Raw genomic sequence first — 18,387 nt, forward strand, 5'->3', positions numbered from 1 at the left:
AAGAGTATGAACTGATTCAGTCTCATGAAAGTGTTGCACATTTATTCACTTCTAGATGCTTTATTTACACAAGTATTGATTAGCGTCATGTTTGTGTCACACAATACTATCTGTAGGCTGAGTCATTGCAGGTTATGCATGAGTACAGAAGAACTGTTGAGTTTTATTTAAGAAGCTGTTCCTCTGCACATCTTTTTTTGCACCTTTCATTTAAGTCATCATCTCTTTGCACGTCAAGGTGAGTTGTCTTTTCAGAAATACCTCAGATCAGGTAAAGAGGTCCAGGGGGAAGAAAGTTAAATAAAAAGCTCTTTAAAATGGTATTCATAAAGAAAAAGACAAACAGTGTCCCTGTTGAAAATAGAAGCGCACACTGAAATCCATTCTGATGACAGTTGGAAGAATGCAGGCTTTATGGGGGACTTGAGCCCCATCTTTGCCATATCTTTTAAGCATGATTATTTACTTAAAACAACAAACCAAAGCCCCAAGTCTGGCATTGTGGACGACAGGCCTTTGATTGAGCTCTGAGCTCGAATTCTTAACTAATAAATTGTTCCACGCCTTTGTCTGGGGCATTAACAGCAGTGGTCTGCGTTTTTCTTGCCCTAATCTCAAGAATGCAGCAGCCTCTTGAGAAGCTCAGGGGTTTCCTCCTCTTCCAGAGCCAGGTCTTCACTTTGTTTTCTTAGAGGACTCCCTGGATTGACAGGCCTCACCGTTAGCCCTCTCTTCGGCCATCTGTTTTCACTGATTCTGAGTGAACACATCAAAGTCAATCAAGACTGCAAAGCATTTTAAAAGTCGCACACCCCCGCGCCGTGTGTGAGAAATAAAGCAAACTTTTCATCGCGCTCACAAAAAGAGACGGTTTGGACTGTGTGTGTGTTTGTGTGTATGGTTTTCCATGTAAGGGTGACCTGTGAGGGATCCCTTAGCTCACAGCACAGGTATGAGCAGCTTAGCTTTGTTCAGTGCTGCTCTGACGACAGCTCGATGAGTCACAGAGACACACAGACTAACCTCCTTTGGTCAGGTTCCAACTGTTCACTGACATCCCCCTGACAATAAAATAATCATTAGTAAGATTGAGACATCACACATAGTTTTCAAAGAGCAAATGTACCTGTGCATGGTGATAGAAGAGAAATTTAAAAAACATTGTAAATACAGGGGTGTTGTACATACTATGGAGTAGATAGAATATACAAAAGTATAATAAAGAAAATTTATTACCGGATAATGATATTATATGACATTTTATCACAAGTAAAACTACTCATTGTGGAGCTTGACAAAGCAATTCTATACAATTATGTGTAACTTTATTTGATTATCATTTCTATTAAATATATGTTGAGGCTCTTTACTTTCAAGAGTTTACATGCATTATATTATATTAGTGGATTTATACATAATCAAATATATTAATCTAACCAAGAATTCAAGTGGTGCTGGAATTATTTTAGAAGTATATTCAAGTTAAATAGATTTATTGAAATAAAATATCAGATTTAAAAAAAATATTTTATTGTAAGCAATGATTATATTTTGGTTTATGTATTTGTGAGTTAGTTTTTTAATCGCAAAATTGAAATCCCATCTCAATAAATCTCGAAATAATTAAAGAAGGACTATTTATTTACATTCAACCATTTAAAATCCTGTAAATGAAATAAAGAGTAGAAATAACCCACAAGCTTTAAATTGATTCTTAATTGATACAGTAAATTGAATTAGATTGAATGAAAAGTTTGATTGATATCACGTGAAGAAATCAGACTGAACGCACGTCTTTGATTCATTTGGAAACAACAACCAATCAGCTCACCCAGAGGCGTCAGCTCAGCCAATCAGAGGCAGCGATGAGGCTCCTCGGTGCGAGGGGGCGGGGACAAAGTTACCAGGTAACCAGTCAAACAGTCCGGTGATAGGATGGCGATGCGGAAGGTTTGGACTTAACTTCTTTTCACTTCACTGTGATCATTTACTCTTCAATGAAAACGAATCAGAGACAGAGACAGAGACAGAGACAGCGTTTCTTCTTGTCTCCACTTTAGTTTTTAGACTGTGTCGCAGAAATGACGTCAAAATACTCCGTCGCATTGTTTTGCACCTGCTAGCTTCATGAGCTAGTAGCATAATCAGATGGTTAAACTCCTGCTAGTTTAGTTCACTTCCTGGGGTAAAGTTAAGTCAGGAGCAGTTATAAAAAAGTATTTAACCAGCTTATTACTTCATTAGTGGATCATTTAGTGATTGCTTTCTTCATTTGACCTAATTGGAGTTTATTCCTGCATCTTGAAAGTATTTGATACAGACCAGGGGTTTTTATAAAGTCTGAGACTTTGTTCCTCCCCCTGGAAAAAAGTTCAACTTTCTCCGTTTTCCTGGAGATATCATCAAGATCCTGCTGTTTCATCCCACAGACACTCAACAATTAAGCCAAGATATCATAATATTGCTTTTTGACATTACCTCACACTTCTCCAAATACATAAAGTCTGTCCTGTGAGGTTTTTATTCCAAACAACTTCATTTGTCCCCGGAGGGCAATTCTGAGCACATAGAGCATGTCAAGACAACAATTAAGAGCGAAAACAACGATGACATCAGTGCAATGTCCACAGACAGTTATAAATCAATGCAGTTTTCTATGATTAATTGATAAAAATAATAATAAATAACTATAATTATAGAGTCAGAGTAGTGTATATGACAGAGAACAGGATAAAGGCTGTGAAAACTGATTGTAAGAACGTAGATAAATTAAATACTGAATGATTAAAGTGATATTGAGATAAGTAATACAGACATAAATTATGTACAGTTAATGTGAATGAAGAATCTATCAGATTTGGACAAAATTTAAACGACTGCATCTCTAAACTGTTTCTGTAACCAACTCATACAGATTCAGGCTGTTTATATCGAGCTCCTTTTGTAATTAATGTAAAACAAAAAATTCAGGCGGCATGTTTGATGATATGCATTTGCTGCTTTGTCCAGGTTATGAAGTTAGCAAAGCCTCATGCATCATTTTCTATAACGTCTCTTACAGGACTTGAAGTCTAATGCAAGCAGCAAGTTGGTGATCACCTCTGTTGCCTTTCAAGACCACATCACGCGGAGCCTGCTGCAGTCAGATGTCTCACTGTCTGACCCTTTCCTGAGATGCAAAAGAAAAGCAGCCACAAGCCCACATGCAAGAGGAAGAGTGGAAGGTTTGCACAGGCCGGATGACTGGCGAGACGAGAGGGAATATGTTCTGGATCCTGCTCCTCCTACTTTAACATTAGGTAAACAACAAATAACTTCCAGACTTAGGAATGTTTTTTATGTAAGAAAATCTCAACAGTGTATATGTGTATGTTTTAGCCCAGAAGATGGGATTGGTGGCTCCCCCAGCAGAGAGACTGATGGAGGACGAATGGCTGCAGGTCAAGGCGAGGTCCGTTCAGCAGGGGGAATCCGCTCAGCCCTGTGCGATATGCAGGGAGGAGTTTCGCCTGCAGCCTCAGGTATTCATCCAACACGGTTGCTACTTTTAATACTCTGTGAGAGACCTCTTACTTTTTTGTAGGTTATTTTCAATGTTCTGTGTCTGTCCTTGGGGAAACCTGTGTTTCCACAAAAGCACACAAATACACACACAAAGCCCCCCCTTCCTCCTGCAGTTCCTGTATGTTCTAATCTGTGTAGACAACTGTACAAATTTACCCATACTGCCTTGGAACTCAAGTGTGACGTGATGATGTAGCAATCAGTGTGTAACTGTGAGGGTCTTTCAGTCTTTTACACCTTTCCGATCCCCTTTTAAGATGCCAATCTCCTCAAGAATGCGGGACTAGAATAGGCGGCCTCACAAAGCACAGTTGCCATAGATGCGTGTGTAAATATTAGTTTGACTCAGGGGGAGAAAAAAAAGTTAATTAGAGGCTGCTAACAAGGGAAAGTGACAAGAGGGAATCTTTGTTGATTTGGCATTTTCATGGAAGCCTTCATATTGTGACAATGCCACTGTGCCACAGTCTTTCAAGTCTTTAAAGGACATTGAAAAATGCTTACAACAGCAGTTGCTCTGAACCAGTTGTGTGAACCGAAATCTTTGTTACTCTCCAGCTCTTGTTATTTCAATATCAACCAAATATTCTCTGTAATAAATCACGATGTAAACACTGCTTTCTATTCATTTTTTACTCTGTTTCTTTGTGAAACTTGGGCTGTAGCTTGTTCCATTAAAATGTTGTGAGAAGTGAAATTTCTCTCTGGACTAATGGCTTGTGAAGCTCTTGGAAATTGTACACTGCAGGGGGCCCTTTCACCAGTGATGGAGTGTGTTGGTCAGGCCAAAAAAACAATAGGAAATCAATATGCCTCCCCTCTGCCCTCAAGAGATCTGAGTATACTGGTTTGTGTGCAAAGCCCCACAGCAGCGGCGGTCTCCTTTCAGACGATAAAAGAGCCCCTTTCGCAGGTAGAAGAGTTTAGTCCAGGTCCCAATCGCCCCACTGGGGGTCATGCTGACTCCCTCTATCCCCTTGACAAATAACACTTAACATCAAATACACACATTCAGGTATTGGCATGAATACACACTGATTTAAAGTGGCTTAAAGCTCTCATACACATAGACCGTATACTGTATGAGAGCCTTTCTAAGCACTTAAAGGTAAAACCAATACACATCCTCGGGAGACATTGTAACCTATATAGTCAGTCAACCCGTGAAATCTCAACTCATAAGATCAATTTAGATGCTGCTTCTCGTGTGATATTATTTTGTATACTCATATAAATGGATTCATCTGGATAACCGTCTCTTTGCAGGTGCTGCTGTCTTGCTCTCATGTTTTCCACAGAGCATGTCTACAGGCCTTTGAGAGGTTTTCAGGGATGAAGCGCTGCCCTATGTGCAGGAGGGAGCGGTATGAAACACGCATGATACACGATGCAGCTCGCCTCTTCAGACACCAGAGTGCCACCAGGTAAATGCAACCAAGTAAATGAATGCAAAATGTAGAATCATTGATTCTTTTGTTTTGTGACTGTATTTTGTGCGTGTGCAGAATCCAAGCATGCTGGAGAGGCTACGTCGCTCGAAAGTGGTACAAGCGTATGAGGAAAACAATCTGCCCAAAAGACAAACGGCTGCGACGCAAATTCTTTGAGGCGAAGGTGAGTGTGGACTGTCACACATCAAGATGTGGTAGATTGGCCACACTAGACGTACAATAAGTATGTGTCCTCAAGTCTCATTTTCTTCTACATCAGCCACATAGCTAAGGCTACAGGTAGAGAGGGTCGTCCACTACTCAGACGGTTGGTGGTTTGATCCCCGGCACTTCCAGTCTCCATTCAGAAGTGCCTTTGTGCAAGGTGCTGAACCCCAAATTGCCACTGATGGCTGTGCTGATAGTGTATGAGTGGTTGATAAGACTGGAAAAGTGCTTTATAATGTATAATACTATATCGTGAGATGGATGTCACGCTATATTATATAATATTACAGTCTGTTTACCATTTATTCTGACATTCTTTGACCGTGTAGTCGAATAAAGGTGTTGACGAACATCACATCTTCAGGGTTGAGAAATGGGTCTCAGGGACTCGCTGACCCCACTGCTAACACACACACGTTCACCTGCTGTCACCCTCTCGAGCCTCTTTGATGCTTTGTGAATCATACACTGTTTGTCCACTAATGTGAAGAGAGTTGTGTGTGTTCGTCAAACAGTCTGGACATTCCACGGTCAACACAAAAGCACAATGCTTGGGTCTGGTATTCCTTCATCGATCAGCGTGTGTGTAGCGTGTGTATGACTTGGCTGGACAGGAAAGGGTGAAGACGAGAATTCGGCCGGGGTGCTTGGATACCTGACGCAGTTTCTGGCTTCAGGCTTTGTTCTCTTGTCCCATTTCAAAGCCATAAATCATGCGACCACTGGACACGATGGAGGGAATATTTCAGAGCGGCTGACCGATGGTCTCGAGAGCAGCCAGCGGATGGGGTCATATGACTGTGAGGCTTGTGTTGCCTTCACGGTGGCTCCCAGCAAAAGGGAACATTGCCACCTAGTGAACCTCATCCAGCGTGAAGCCTGAGATGATCAAAGATGTCGCGAATCATTTCTCACAAAGTTGTTTCTCATACAAATTCATTCATTGGCCCTAATCTGAAATGCTTGCATGCTCTGTATGCCCGGTGTGTCTTAAAGAACAGGTATATTTATATGTCTGTGTGTTGTAATCTGGTAGAGTGCTCCTGTGCCTCAAAGAGGTTGATTAAACAAAACTGACATATGTATGAGGACCACACTTATAATGTGTTGCAAGGGTCAGAGTGTCCTACACATCCCCCCCCCCTCGTCACTCTCCATCATCTCGCCTATAAACTCTGCCCCAACATGTCACGTAAACAAAGACACAGCATTTACTGAACCAATTAACTCTGTTCTGACGCATTAGGCCATGTCCGGGTTCACATGCCCAGGACGGAGTCACCGCCGCTGTCAGACACTTTACATTCAGAATGTGTTTCAGTGGTCGTGGGTGGTCATGAGATTGTCTCATATCTTTTGTCACACCGAGGATGATCTTCAAGAGCTGCGAGCTGTGCAACACGGCGCTGACAGGTCTGATTGACTTGATTTTCAAGGGGAAGACGTATTTGCTTAGCTGACTGTAATGCAAACAGGCGTGTTAGCGCTGGGCTGAAACCTGTGTGAGACAGAGGAACCTTTTCTTTCAGTTTTCCTCATGATAGCAGGAGGCCATAAAGCATCTTTGTACCAGGTGTTGCCTGAGGGGAAAAAAGAGAAACTCCACTGTTTCAGTTTCAGAAATGTTATCAGCTGATCCCGATGCCCAGCTTTCAATTTTTACTCACTTCGGAGGTCCGACCCTGAGTCAACACATTAAGGGGGACACTACCGGCATCGAGATGGATTACCGTGAGATAACGCCTCTGCGCTCCACCTCCTCTTCCCCTTCTGTGTCCTCCCCTGTCCCCATCTACTGTGGAGCAATGCAAAGTTCACCAGAGGCTGTACTGTTTGCTTTGACTGTCGAAAAGTCAGCCAGGCTCATAAAACCCTCCATCCGAATAGTTAACAGTTGTTTAATTAGTGATAAAAGCCTAGCTGTAAAGCAATTCTCATGTCACTGTGGCTGGCTATGGGATGGTGTGTATGTATGTGTGTGTGTGTGTCAGTAAATAGTTGATTGACGGAAATTTTCGACAACTGTTTTGATCAACATTTAACTTATTTGCCAGCCTCTACATGATTTTGCTGATAGTGATACAGTTATTAACCTAGTAAACTGAATATCTTTGGATTTTGGCCTCACCTCACGGCCTTCATCATCATCAGCAGTCTAGTTTGTTCAGTTGTCATGGAGATGGTTTAGGTGATGTTATTATCTCCACCAAGGAGGTCATGTTTTCAAAGCTGTCTGTCAGCATCATCACTCAAAAATTACTCAACCGATTTCCGGGAAAGTTTGTGGAAGAGTAAAGCATGACTCAAGGAAGAACGCATTGAATTTTGGAGCGGATCTGGATAAACGAGAGGATCCAGGACTTTTGTTTAACTTTCTTTAACATGGCGAGATAGGGCATTCGCCTCTTCGGAGGACTGTGTTCTCCGAGCAGCCCTGTTATTGTCACTTCTGTTACATGCAGAAATTTATTTTTATGGGTCTACTGCACAGTACCTTTGAATTTTATAAATAGCCCCTTCATTGACTATTGAAATTGATTTTGATATAAACAGTAATATGCCTGTTAAGGCATTAATCGTTGCCTAGCAACAGCTGTTGTAAATGGGAGAAGACAGATGAGTTATGGGAACACAGACACATAGAAGGGTTCTTTAAAATGGTCAAATTGAGAATGGAAGACTTGACTGTAGAGAGACAGAGATCAAGATCCATCAGTGCCACACATTATTTCACAGGAGAGAAATTCAATAACCCTCTATTGATTAGCAATCCATTAGTTTTTCCTACCAAACACTGTGTACGAGGCAGACGAGAGAGCATGCTAATGTGACCATGTATGAAACAGAAAATCCGTCACTGATGTGTGTGTTTGCATGTTTCCCAGCACAGTCTTCCATTTTTTCACTGGTTTCCATTAATTCTCCTTGTTAGTGGGAGACATGACTGTATTGATCTGGCTGTTTAACAACTGCACCCTGTCAGCGTGCCTCAGCCATTACAATACACACACACATAATTAGCCTTTGCCGAAAACACGACTCTATTGTGTCCCTGAATGAAACATGCCTCCTTTGTGCCAATAAAATGGTTTTTCTAATTAGTTGCAGGAGTTGAATGACAGCTTTGTCCGATACTGTCACACCGACACGGAGGCTTTTCTGAGTGATATCGACCGCTCCCTGTCATCAAGCAGACGAGTGTTCCAGCAGTTGGAGAGAAAGAGCGTCTCTGAACCACAGGAGAACGACTGGGACCGAATACAGAGCCAGGTCAGACACACTCTGCAGAACGACCACAAGCCATTTGTGCCTTTGAACGTGGCCTTGTAATAAATAATCCAAGTCTGATTCTTCTTCACCCAACCTTGTCTTTCCTTGACATGTTAACGCTTGCTTGGGGAACACAGCGTCACAGCTGCTTTAGATGAAGTAATCCTGTCTCCTGAGGAGATCATTCACTTTTGCAAATGAATGGCAGCGGGCTAATAATCCGCTGTGTTTACAAAAAACACGAGCTAGTCTGATAATGCACGACAGGCTTTTCATCGCTTGGGCGGCTGCGGAGGAACTGAAAAGACTTTAAGATTTGCTCTTCCATAAGGCTCCATTGTTGGCTTTCATAGCAGCCAGTACCATTTTCCATTGAAGGGGTGAGGTGCGTGAGAAGGTTTGGAAAAAAATAAAAATCTGGTGTGAAAAGTTTGAGGAACAAGGGACGAGTGGCTCAGCCTTGACATCAGGTATCAAACAGTGAATGTGCTCAACACAAACCCTGCATCTTCTCCACAGATGCAAGAGCTTGATATGAAACATTTAACATTGTTGAATCCAGGTAGCTGTGTTTTTAGTTTATCATTGGCGGTGCTGATTGATTTGTTTTTATAAGGATCACTGATAAACATGCCATTGTAAGTAGCAGATTTGTTCAGAAGGATATCCATTCATCGGTTTATGAGCTGATGTTTTGAAGCCTGTAGTTTGGTATTTTGTCCAGCGCCATCTTGGTTGATTGAAACCAAAGTAACCATATTTGGGGGAGCAGGGGGTGGAGCCTGACTGAGAGCTGGAGGACTTTGCACGCCCACCTACAGTACACACACCTGCCGTGTACCATCGTCTTTGTAACTCTAAATGAGGCCGTTCTTTACAAAATGAACATCATGTATTGAAGAAGACTAGTGCCTGAGATTTTAAATGCCTTATGCAAATGTTTACTGACGTAATAAATCAAGTGAGAAATAATCAAACTATTTTAAAACCAGTGCAGTAGTCCCCTGCTGGTAATTGGAGAGAAAACAGGTTTCACGCACTTTCACATTGGGTTCACTTTCCGGATCTGGAGTCTGTGTATATTTTAACAGACAGTAACCCTGCTAGATATTCTGCATCGTCCTTTATTCATTGCATGACTTACAGGTAGATGAACTTGTTTGTTTGAACAGGCTATCCAGAGAGATGTGTGGGACTGTCCCATCTGCCTGACTGCAGTGTGCAGCCTGAACCTCTCAACACAAGCTGCTACATCCAACCGTCATCAACACAGACGAACGGTGCTGCTGTCCTGTTCCCACCTTTTCCACCAGCTTTGTTTAGAGGCCTTTGAGTCGTTTGCAGCCGTCAGCAGACCTTCATGTCCCCTGTGCAGATCTGCCTACCACAAAAGACTCATCTAAAACAGGTACAAATTTATGCAAGGTGGCATTTTAGATTGTCCCGTCTCGTAAGATTTGTTGGATCAAGTCATATGTATTTAAAAAAGCTAAATTATAACAAGATCCAGGGATTGAAGGGGAAATGTACTTATTCTCTTTCACATATGAAAAACACAGCAGGAGATTATTGTTCATGTCGGACGCGTTCACAACAACCGGAAAATGGCCTGAATATTCAGGCGAGGGGCGGGGTCTGGTTAGAGGCGGGACATGGTGCATTCATTCTGCTGCAGAAAGCACATTTTTGTTTGCAGCAGATCAACACCAGTGTCGGCCATTATCAACAGAAGCTCCAGAAAACGTCTCTGGAGCAACTGACTCGGACATTTGTGTTTCTCTCGAAAATAACAGGAGAATGTTTTTGACTTAATTGCATGTCTGAACGCAGCTTATGTTAAAGGCGGCAGTTAGCTTAGCTTAACATAAATATGAAGGGTAGTGGAAACCAACTAGTTTGGTAACTCTGAACTCACTGAACACACAGCATCGCTCTTGTTTAAGCTTCAAATGGAAAGAAATGTACTTAGATTTTTTTTTGGCGCAGTGACTCCCTGTAATCATCTTATCACACTGAGAGAAACCAGGAACCAGCAGAAACTCGTGGAGGTCATTACGCCCAGGCGTTGTTTGCCAAAACATACTGCACGCACCTTCCTGTAAATCCACAAGCTGTCATTTTTACATTGTTGTTTGTGTTTGGATTAAAGAAGTGAGATTTAATTGTTAGTGGGTTTTAAGGCTGCTGATTTATTTAACCTTTGGTCAGAGTTTCTAGTCTTTATGCTAAGCTAATCTAAGCTTATCAGGTCTTGGCTCCAGCACAGAAACACAAGACGTTTTGTTGTTCTTACCAAACTCTCAGCAATTAACTGGCAAATAAGGTGTAAAAATCAAATATATGTATTTTAGTAATTTGTCAACCACCACTAATGCCCTGGATGATACAATGAAAACAACAGATGCTGAAGCATTTTCTACTTTTATTTTCAAACACATAAACATCAAAAAATAACAAACATGAATTTAGCAAACTGAGAAATTTGTAAAAAAATACATTCACAAGACATGTACCAAAAAATTACATGCAGAGACTGACTGACATAGAGACGGAAATAAAAGCTGCGTCACTTACAGTACACACCAACTCTCGACTTTAGAAACCCCCACAGAAAACACAGATTGACGGTAAAGTCAACCAGAAACGCTGTAATCGAAAAAAAGACCTGTCGGCTCTCAGGTCAGAAGCGACTGCAAGTATGATTGTGATGCTTCCCTGCCAGAGTCCAACGTTACCACACTCCGCTGAATAGATGTGATCAAAGCTATGGTGGAAATGTAAAGAAGAAAAAAAAATCACCATAAAGCAATTTTAGTGATTATAATTCATCCGGATCAACTCAGAAAAACTTTTGTACTCATTTAAACTATTTTACTTTAACTTACAGTATCAATCTTTTTGCTTTACCTTATAATTTTGAGCCATCTTGATTTCCCCCGCAATGATCAGCATTGTCCTAGAATGAATAGCTGACTTTATGAGCAAGTATGATGGAGTCTTAGGATGAAGAAAAGAGAATAAGGTTGTAGTTTTACAAGAATTGGTCCTAATTTAATGAGAATCCATGCTCAGTGGAGTTCAACTCCTTATGGATCCGAAACTATGAAACCTCTGTGAATATCATGCAGATGTGCTCAATGATAACCTCGCAGTCGGTCATCTCCTCCTTCATTAAAACAAATTCCATGTGGTTCTTTCTTCAGAATAGACTCAGTTTATTGCACAAACTTACAATAATATGGTGCTGATGTGCAAAAAGATTGACTGTTGTGTTAAATGATTTGTGAAATGACACATAGCTTAAAATTACGACTTTCACATTTTAAGTGAGCCCAATACTCCGTCATAAGCGTGAGACAAACTCCAACATACTACAAAATGTACTGAAGGTTTCTGCCAGGAAAGATTTTGTGTAACCTGGACTCATGAAAGGTAAAAGCTCTTTTTTCTTTAAATCCCACATTAACATTCTCGAGTCCGATTTACTAATTTGGGAAGCCGGCTTCAGTGTTGACAGTGTATCTTTGTAATGTAGCAACAACCATCGGCAGACAGCTTTGATGTAAAACATTCCCTGTCCTGAGAAACCCAAGTTTTAAATGCATATATGAATTACATTTTTTTGCTTCCTTGTGTCATCATCATCATGTCATATTAGTCACCATGAAAACACATGACATCTATAACACCATAAAAACGACACCATTTGATCGCTCAATCATATTCTAGCGAGTGCTCGTGTTTTTCAGGTAACTTAATTGAGCCTCTCACGAGTCGAGAGATTCTCTCACAACATTCATGGCAAAAAAAACAAAACATCGTACATTTCAACAGCTGGCTTTAGACTAGAAACTCGGTTGTGTACAGCGGATCACAGTGGAACTGTCTAGAGACAAAATGTTAATGTACACACACGTACATGTACATCAACAGACTACACAGAACAGGAAACAACCTTAACATTAAGCCTGTGAGATGCTCGTCGTCTAAGGCATTTAAGGTGGTTCTGGAGACAGAGAACATCACAGTTCAGAAGATTATGCAGCAATACAACATGTAGATGGGGCCTGAGTCACCAAGTCTTTCTACCACCTGCAAACTCGTGCACTTTGAATGTGAAGACTGTTACAGGTTTGCATTCGATTTATGTGTTTTTATAAACAAATAAAATATGTCTGAAAAATACAGATTGCTCAGCGAGTCAGACCCTCAGTGGACTCACAGAGAGTCCGGTAATTACATCCAAATAATGTGGAAGAGGTATGAAACACAGTATCATACTTAATGTACATGGAAATACAACATTTAACAAAATGACAAATCTGATCTTTTTGGGATGAGCAAAATTCTTATCATGTGCATATATTTAAGGAAATACAACCAACTGACTCAATCATTCTCACGGGAACTGACGTGGATAAAACTCTCGCAATAGTTTAGTTTTCCATTTGTTGAGTAGCTCAAGTCAAGTCGAGGGCATCTAAAAAAGTTCTTACCATACTCCATACAAACTATAATGACATCATCGATAAAGTTAAAGCGCACTTGAGTAAAGCCAAATTTAAAAAAAAGAAGACCAACGAAAGCAAGAGTGCTAAAATCTAAGGCGTATCAGTAACGACAGCGCCGATGCATATCCCGTGAACTGTATCGATGCTGTGCAGGTTTTTCCCCGGCTGTGATGAGTGTGAATAAATGACTTCTTCTCATGCGTCAACACATATTTTTCACATTTTCAGTTTAAATCAAAAATGACAAATTCACACCGTAATCACTCCTGTATCAGTCCACATAGCAACGAGAGACCAACGATTAGAGACCAGAAACTGCAAGTGCAACCACGGACTTAGTGACATTAGAAAATTGTGGGGTTCTATTTTACTATGCTGAATACAGAGCAGGAGTAGGGTGAAGGTAAAAGAAGTGAGATGTAAGACTTAAAAAAAAAAGACAGAAGGTGCCTTGTTTCACCTGCTGTAGCCTCTTGATTTTGTCTAGTGCAGCTTGAGGAGGTTGTAGAAGAATACCAAGTAGCAATGATGGAGTGGGGGGTGGGGGAGCCTCCTGAAGCAAAGAGAGGGGCGGTTTAAAGTCACAGTCGCAGTTGAGGTCAACATCAAGGTCACTGCAGTGATGCCAGTCTGTTTCGCTCCTCAGTCGCATCCCTGGCTCTGTCCCAGCTTCCATCTGAGACGCAGAGGATGGAATGTCACGAAGCTAAATTGCTCTCAGCCTCCATTTGCAGCATCCGTCAGACACTGCCGGGGTTTATTAAGTTCCCTCCAATCCCTCTCACCTTTCAGCAGTCAGGCAGTACTCTTGAAATCTCCCTTTGGCTATGCTAAGGTGTGTGTGTGTATGTGTGTGTGTGTGTGTGTCAGTATATATATTTGTGTGTGTGTGTGTGTGTGTGTGTTGATCTGTCGTCCCTTTCACAGAGTTTTCTGATGCCCGTTGGCCGAGAGCTTCCCAGATTCAGGGTCTGTGGGGCTGTTTGACAGTTGCAATTTATCCAAACCTGGGCAGGAGGAGATAAGGGAGAGAAATCTCATTAAAAAGCCTCAGACTTTCACTTAGACAGAGGTTATCGATGTGCTTTTCCCCCCTCGGTTCTTCTGTCTGACATTTTCCAACCCTATTCCACCCTGTGTATCAAAAACCCAGGGCCTGTCACCACAAGCCTTGAGACTAGCCCCATCGTCTGTCACACATCAGTCCAGCAGCACAGTGGATCTGCTGCAAATTCTTTCATTTTGTCACTGCAGGTCGTGATGTCTGAGAGAAAGACACACTTATCTCCCTCCAGAGCCACAGTGTTGGTTTGTCAGTTGAGACTGAAGATTTGTGAATTCGGAAATTGAGTAGTCAAGATCTTATTACCTCAGAGTTTATGTTTTTACCTCTTTCATTGGTTTGTTAGTTGCTTGGTTTGTTTGTCAGCAGGATTATGCAAAATCTACTCAACAGATTTTCACTAAACTTGGTGGAAGAATTTGAAATAGGCCAAGAGAGAAGCACAAATTCTGACAATCACTTTCTTTAACTTTGCGAAAGGCCAGTTTTTATATTTTCACCTATTTCCCACAGAATAAATCATCGATTTGCTGATGAAAAATAAATCAGACATATTTATGGGACTGATATTTATTAGTGTCTGCAATTTGGTGTAGCTTGATAGAATTGAAGAGGACTGCAGGGCCTTGGTGGATGAATACACAGGGAATGTTATTGCAGGACAATAAAAGAAAACGTGATGCATTTTAATATATTAAAAGCCACTCATTAAAAACACTGTGGATACATGAATACAAAATAATGAAACAGATAAATTTACCTAAAGCCTTCAGAAGCTCTTCCCGTACTGCTGAGGTGAATTTCCTCACCAGACAAAGTGTTGTCACAACTGCAAACAACAGGTTGTAAGAAAGGACGATGTAAAAGTTTCCCAGCCAGTTAAATCTTCCAAAGTCTCCCAAGAGGTCAAACCTGGTGATACCTATGAAGAGAGAGAGACGCACACATATTTGGGTTAGAAAGGACTTGGAGCCACCTTGAGAAATGTGTAATTTCCTACACAGAGCTGAAAGATTTATAACCATCTCTGTTTGACTTGTAAAGACTGAATTAGACTGAATTATTTCACCCTCAAATTCCAGAAAATAAACAAAACTCCTAGAAAACACAAGAAATTAATTTATCGTGTTCATGAGTAAAATTCTTCTCAGTACATCCTCATTTGAGGTTCTTTTTTCAAAGTCAGTTTCTATGTCAAAAGAATAAAGTAATTTATTGCATCATCATTCTTTATGTAACTGTGTGTAAAGACCAGCCCTGTGTGCTTCAAGTTGAATTTTTCCTCATAAAAAGTTTGTTTGTGGTGCCATTGAGCCAGAATAAGATGGTACACAAAAAGGAAAGCCACTCCCAAGTGGACTTTAATTCTTGTAGAGTCAAAGTCACCTGTGCACACATGCACCTGAGTCAGCAACTGAGTGCATGACACATCACATTCAAACAATGAACACATACCAAGTTTCTATGAAGCTGAGTGTTGCACAATATCTTGCGGATTTTCACCCAGAAATCAAAGTATGTCTCTTAAAAGCAACTGTAACCTGATATCGACAGAACATTTAATGTGTTTATATATATTTTTTAGCCTCAATATATAAATAAGATGAAGAAGAAAAGCCAATGCTTATTCTCATCACTTGACTACGTCTTAGTAGGAGCTACTGTGTTGTAAGGTCTGCTCCCTGTGGAAGGTGACAGAATGGGCGACTAAGTATAGCAGCAAAGTGGGTATGAGCTGCAGGTGGACTTCATCTCTCTGCCACGACCTTGAGACAGAGATGAAGTAGACGTTTCTCCTGCAGAAAAGTTTAATTTCTCAATTAGTTTGGTTGCATTTTAGTTTTTTTACTTTTGATAATTTATGTCTATGGTTAAACTAATGAGATAGACGTATATATCGGGCAATATATCTGTATCGAAAAATGTTTAACGCAACGTTCCTATATCTGTCTCCAAAAATCCATATCAGTCAGGCTCTATTTACGTCTTTTTGAGATGTTAATTGTGCATCCAACACTGACCAACCTCATCAATGCATCAACATGTTAAACTTAGCACCGCAAAGATTTTCTCGTCAGTCATCTAAATGCGAAATGATATTAGGATGTGTCCGACCGAAGAAGCCCTCGTCTCTGGACATTCTTCTTCTCCTGTTACATCTTCACAACCTCCGTCGTCAATTAGATTGGGCAATTGATTCGGTGTCTTGAGAGATGTATTTACAGCCACAGTAAGCAGTTTGCAAGCATCAAGGACCTTTAACAAAATTGCCTGTGAAGAGACGGCCAGCGAGATGATGGAGACCCCAGTCAATACAGCTCGCCACCGTGGTCAAGCTAAATTTATTTCTAATGCCAAAGGTTTTGATCTTGGTTTGGTAATTTGAGAAAATCTAATTGGAGATAAAAAACATTCTTGGCATTTGAAATGTCAGGCATACAGTGGCAGATATGGAGACATTAGCATGCAGCCGGCAAATGCATCCAACATGCACATGTCTGATAAATCAGGATTATGTGGTACAGTGAGATTCTATTTTTTTTTTGTTCCTGTATGTGAATCAAGATTAATATTGTTTTCACAACAGAAGAAAATGATCAAGCCTAAAATTAAATGTCTCTGTCATAAGGGTTTGAAAATGGCCTCTCAAGAATCATTATCATTTTATAAATATACATATCAACGATTTATCGGCATCAGAATTTTACTTTTTTAAGCCTAAAAACTCCACATTGGTTCGGCACTAGTTTAAAAATCACTAGTCTCAAGTCTCTTCACAACCATCACCTGTGTTTGAACCAGTTCTGATATTTGGTTCAACACTATTTGTCCCTACGTTGTTAAAACACCAAGAATTCTGCTGACGGTTGTGTTGTAGTGTACAGTTCCTAATTCCCCTGTACATTTCACACACTGACACACAGAAACCACATCAACACAAAACCTTTTCTTGTCTCTTAACATCTCACTTCGTCACACTCAACTCTCCGTGTCTTCTGTTTTTTCACTGTGAGGCCTTTTTATCTTCAACTCTGTCTCATGCATTTATTCCTTTTCATCTATTCAGTGTCACAAAGCAGAACCTGTTGATATTTTGTAAAGCTTCCAATGAGTCACTGTATGCTCGCTCCGTCCCATTCTCCCTCTCTGTTGGCCTCACACACACAGAGTAGTGCTATTTGAACAGCTGTGCTCTGCACTCTGCATGTTTATTAGTGCCATTGTGACGGCACTATTCCTGTCATTTTTACCCCTTCTCCTTGCACTCGTTTCTAACGTCACTATGGGAAACTATAGGAGAATTCAACTTGCTAACCTCAATGGTCTGGTGATGGCGGTGGTGCTGAAAATGCTGGTGTGGGGGAGGAGCATTAACTCCCTGGCTGTTTGTGGCGAGGTCATTTTAGCTGCTCTCAGACGTGCACTGAAGTCCGTTATTTCATTATTCCGTATTTTCTCCGGATGTGCATGTGTGAAAGCAAATGTCCAGGTGAGAGGCTCAGCAGTTTCTACGGACTGTATCTGCCTGGCCCCCTAATATAAACTCAGCAGAAATCCAGGAGAAGTCAACGTGTGAACACAGCAGGGGAACACCTGCTGGAAAGCTTGCTCATAGGAGGGTTTTGTTACATTGAAACAAAGCTAGGCTAGCTGTTTTCAGTGTTAATGCTAAGATAGTGGACAGATAGTGGACGGATAGTAGTGTTATCAATCTTCTCTTTTAACTCTCTGCAAGTAGGTGAAAATCTCCATTTCTTATTGCCGTTTAATCTCTGCACGCTACGTTTGAATTTGTAAATTAGCATGCTCACACCCGCGACAAACACACTCACCTAGAGTCCTGGACATCACTGGCAGGGCTGAACTCAGGACCAAGATTGACACACAGCAACCAATGATCTAAAGAAATCAGAGCATGTAATTAGACTTCAGAACTTTCACCTACAGTTTTTAAAGGAAGGAAAACTGTGAGAAATGGGAGGAAAAAGCACCAAATGCAACGACAGTCTCAGCGGTGACATGCCCACACATGCACACACCACTTGATGTTAAATTAGTTCCACATATTGTACAATTACCTCTGAAGTTGCTCATTACCAGGTTCTCTCCATTGTCCTCTCAAGTCCTTTCACTGGAGCGTCATGGCTAGTTAACAAGCCTCACCACTCCCAAACTCATTACCAAGTGAATAGTTGCCACTGTGGGCCTAACAGAACCCCCCCCCCCTTCCCATACACACCAAAACTCCACTCTCCCTCTGATGTACAAGAAAGGAGCTTGCACTTTGCCAGTGTTTGCGCATCCCACAAACAAATATTGG

At 41.1% G+C, this 18,387-nt stretch overlaps 2 protein-coding genes across 6 annotated transcripts in view; one reads left to right on the forward strand and one right to left on the reverse strand.

Moving 5' to 3' along the window:
* Window positions 1-1,852: 1,852 nt before the first annotated feature.
* rnf32 (ring finger protein 32) overlaps window positions 1,853-18,387 on the forward strand; it is a 29,200-nt gene continuing 12,665 nt past the window's right edge. The window contains exons 1-8 of one of the 4 annotated variants that reach the window (XM_069512497.1): window positions 1,853-1,950; window positions 3,062-3,299; window positions 3,379-3,521; window positions 4,831-4,988; window positions 5,070-5,178; window positions 8,325-8,492; window positions 9,665-9,900; window positions 10,189-10,660. In XM_069512497.1, coding sequence (XP_069368598.1) covers window positions 1,936-1,950; window positions 3,062-3,299; window positions 3,379-3,521; window positions 4,831-4,988; window positions 5,070-5,178; window positions 8,325-8,492; window positions 9,665-9,895 — 1,062 coding nt within the window. In that variant the 5' untranslated portion in view covers window positions 1,853-1,935 and the 3' untranslated portion in view covers window positions 9,896-9,900; window positions 10,189-10,660. Of the gene's footprint in view, window positions 1,951-3,061; window positions 3,300-3,378; window positions 3,522-4,830; window positions 4,989-5,069; window positions 5,179-8,324; window positions 8,493-9,664; window positions 10,661-18,387 lie in introns of those variants that run through there. The other 3 variants (XM_020087485.2, XM_020087486.2, XM_069512496.1) reach the window with 3 other exon arrangements.
* The window catches only part of lmbr1 (limb development membrane protein 1), a 30,824-nt gene continuing 23,334 nt past the window's right edge, over window positions 10,898-18,387 (reverse strand). For both annotated transcript variants that reach the window (XM_020087484.2, XM_069512495.1), the window contains 3 exons: window positions 17,900-17,966; window positions 14,827-14,988; window positions 10,898-14,010 (listed from right to left, as the gene is read on the reverse strand). In XM_020087484.2, coding sequence (XP_019943043.1) covers window positions 13,925-14,010; window positions 14,827-14,988; window positions 17,900-17,966 — 315 coding nt within the window. In that variant the 3' untranslated portion in view covers window positions 10,898-13,924. The remainder of the gene's footprint in view (window positions 14,011-14,826; window positions 14,989-17,899; window positions 17,967-18,387) is intronic.

This window comes from Paralichthys olivaceus, chromosome 17, assembly GCF_024713975.1.
Source record: "Paralichthys olivaceus isolate ysfri-2021 chromosome 17, ASM2471397v2, whole genome shotgun sequence".
Classification (NCBI taxonomy): domain Eukaryota; kingdom Metazoa; phylum Chordata; class Actinopteri; order Pleuronectiformes; family Paralichthyidae; genus Paralichthys; species Paralichthys olivaceus.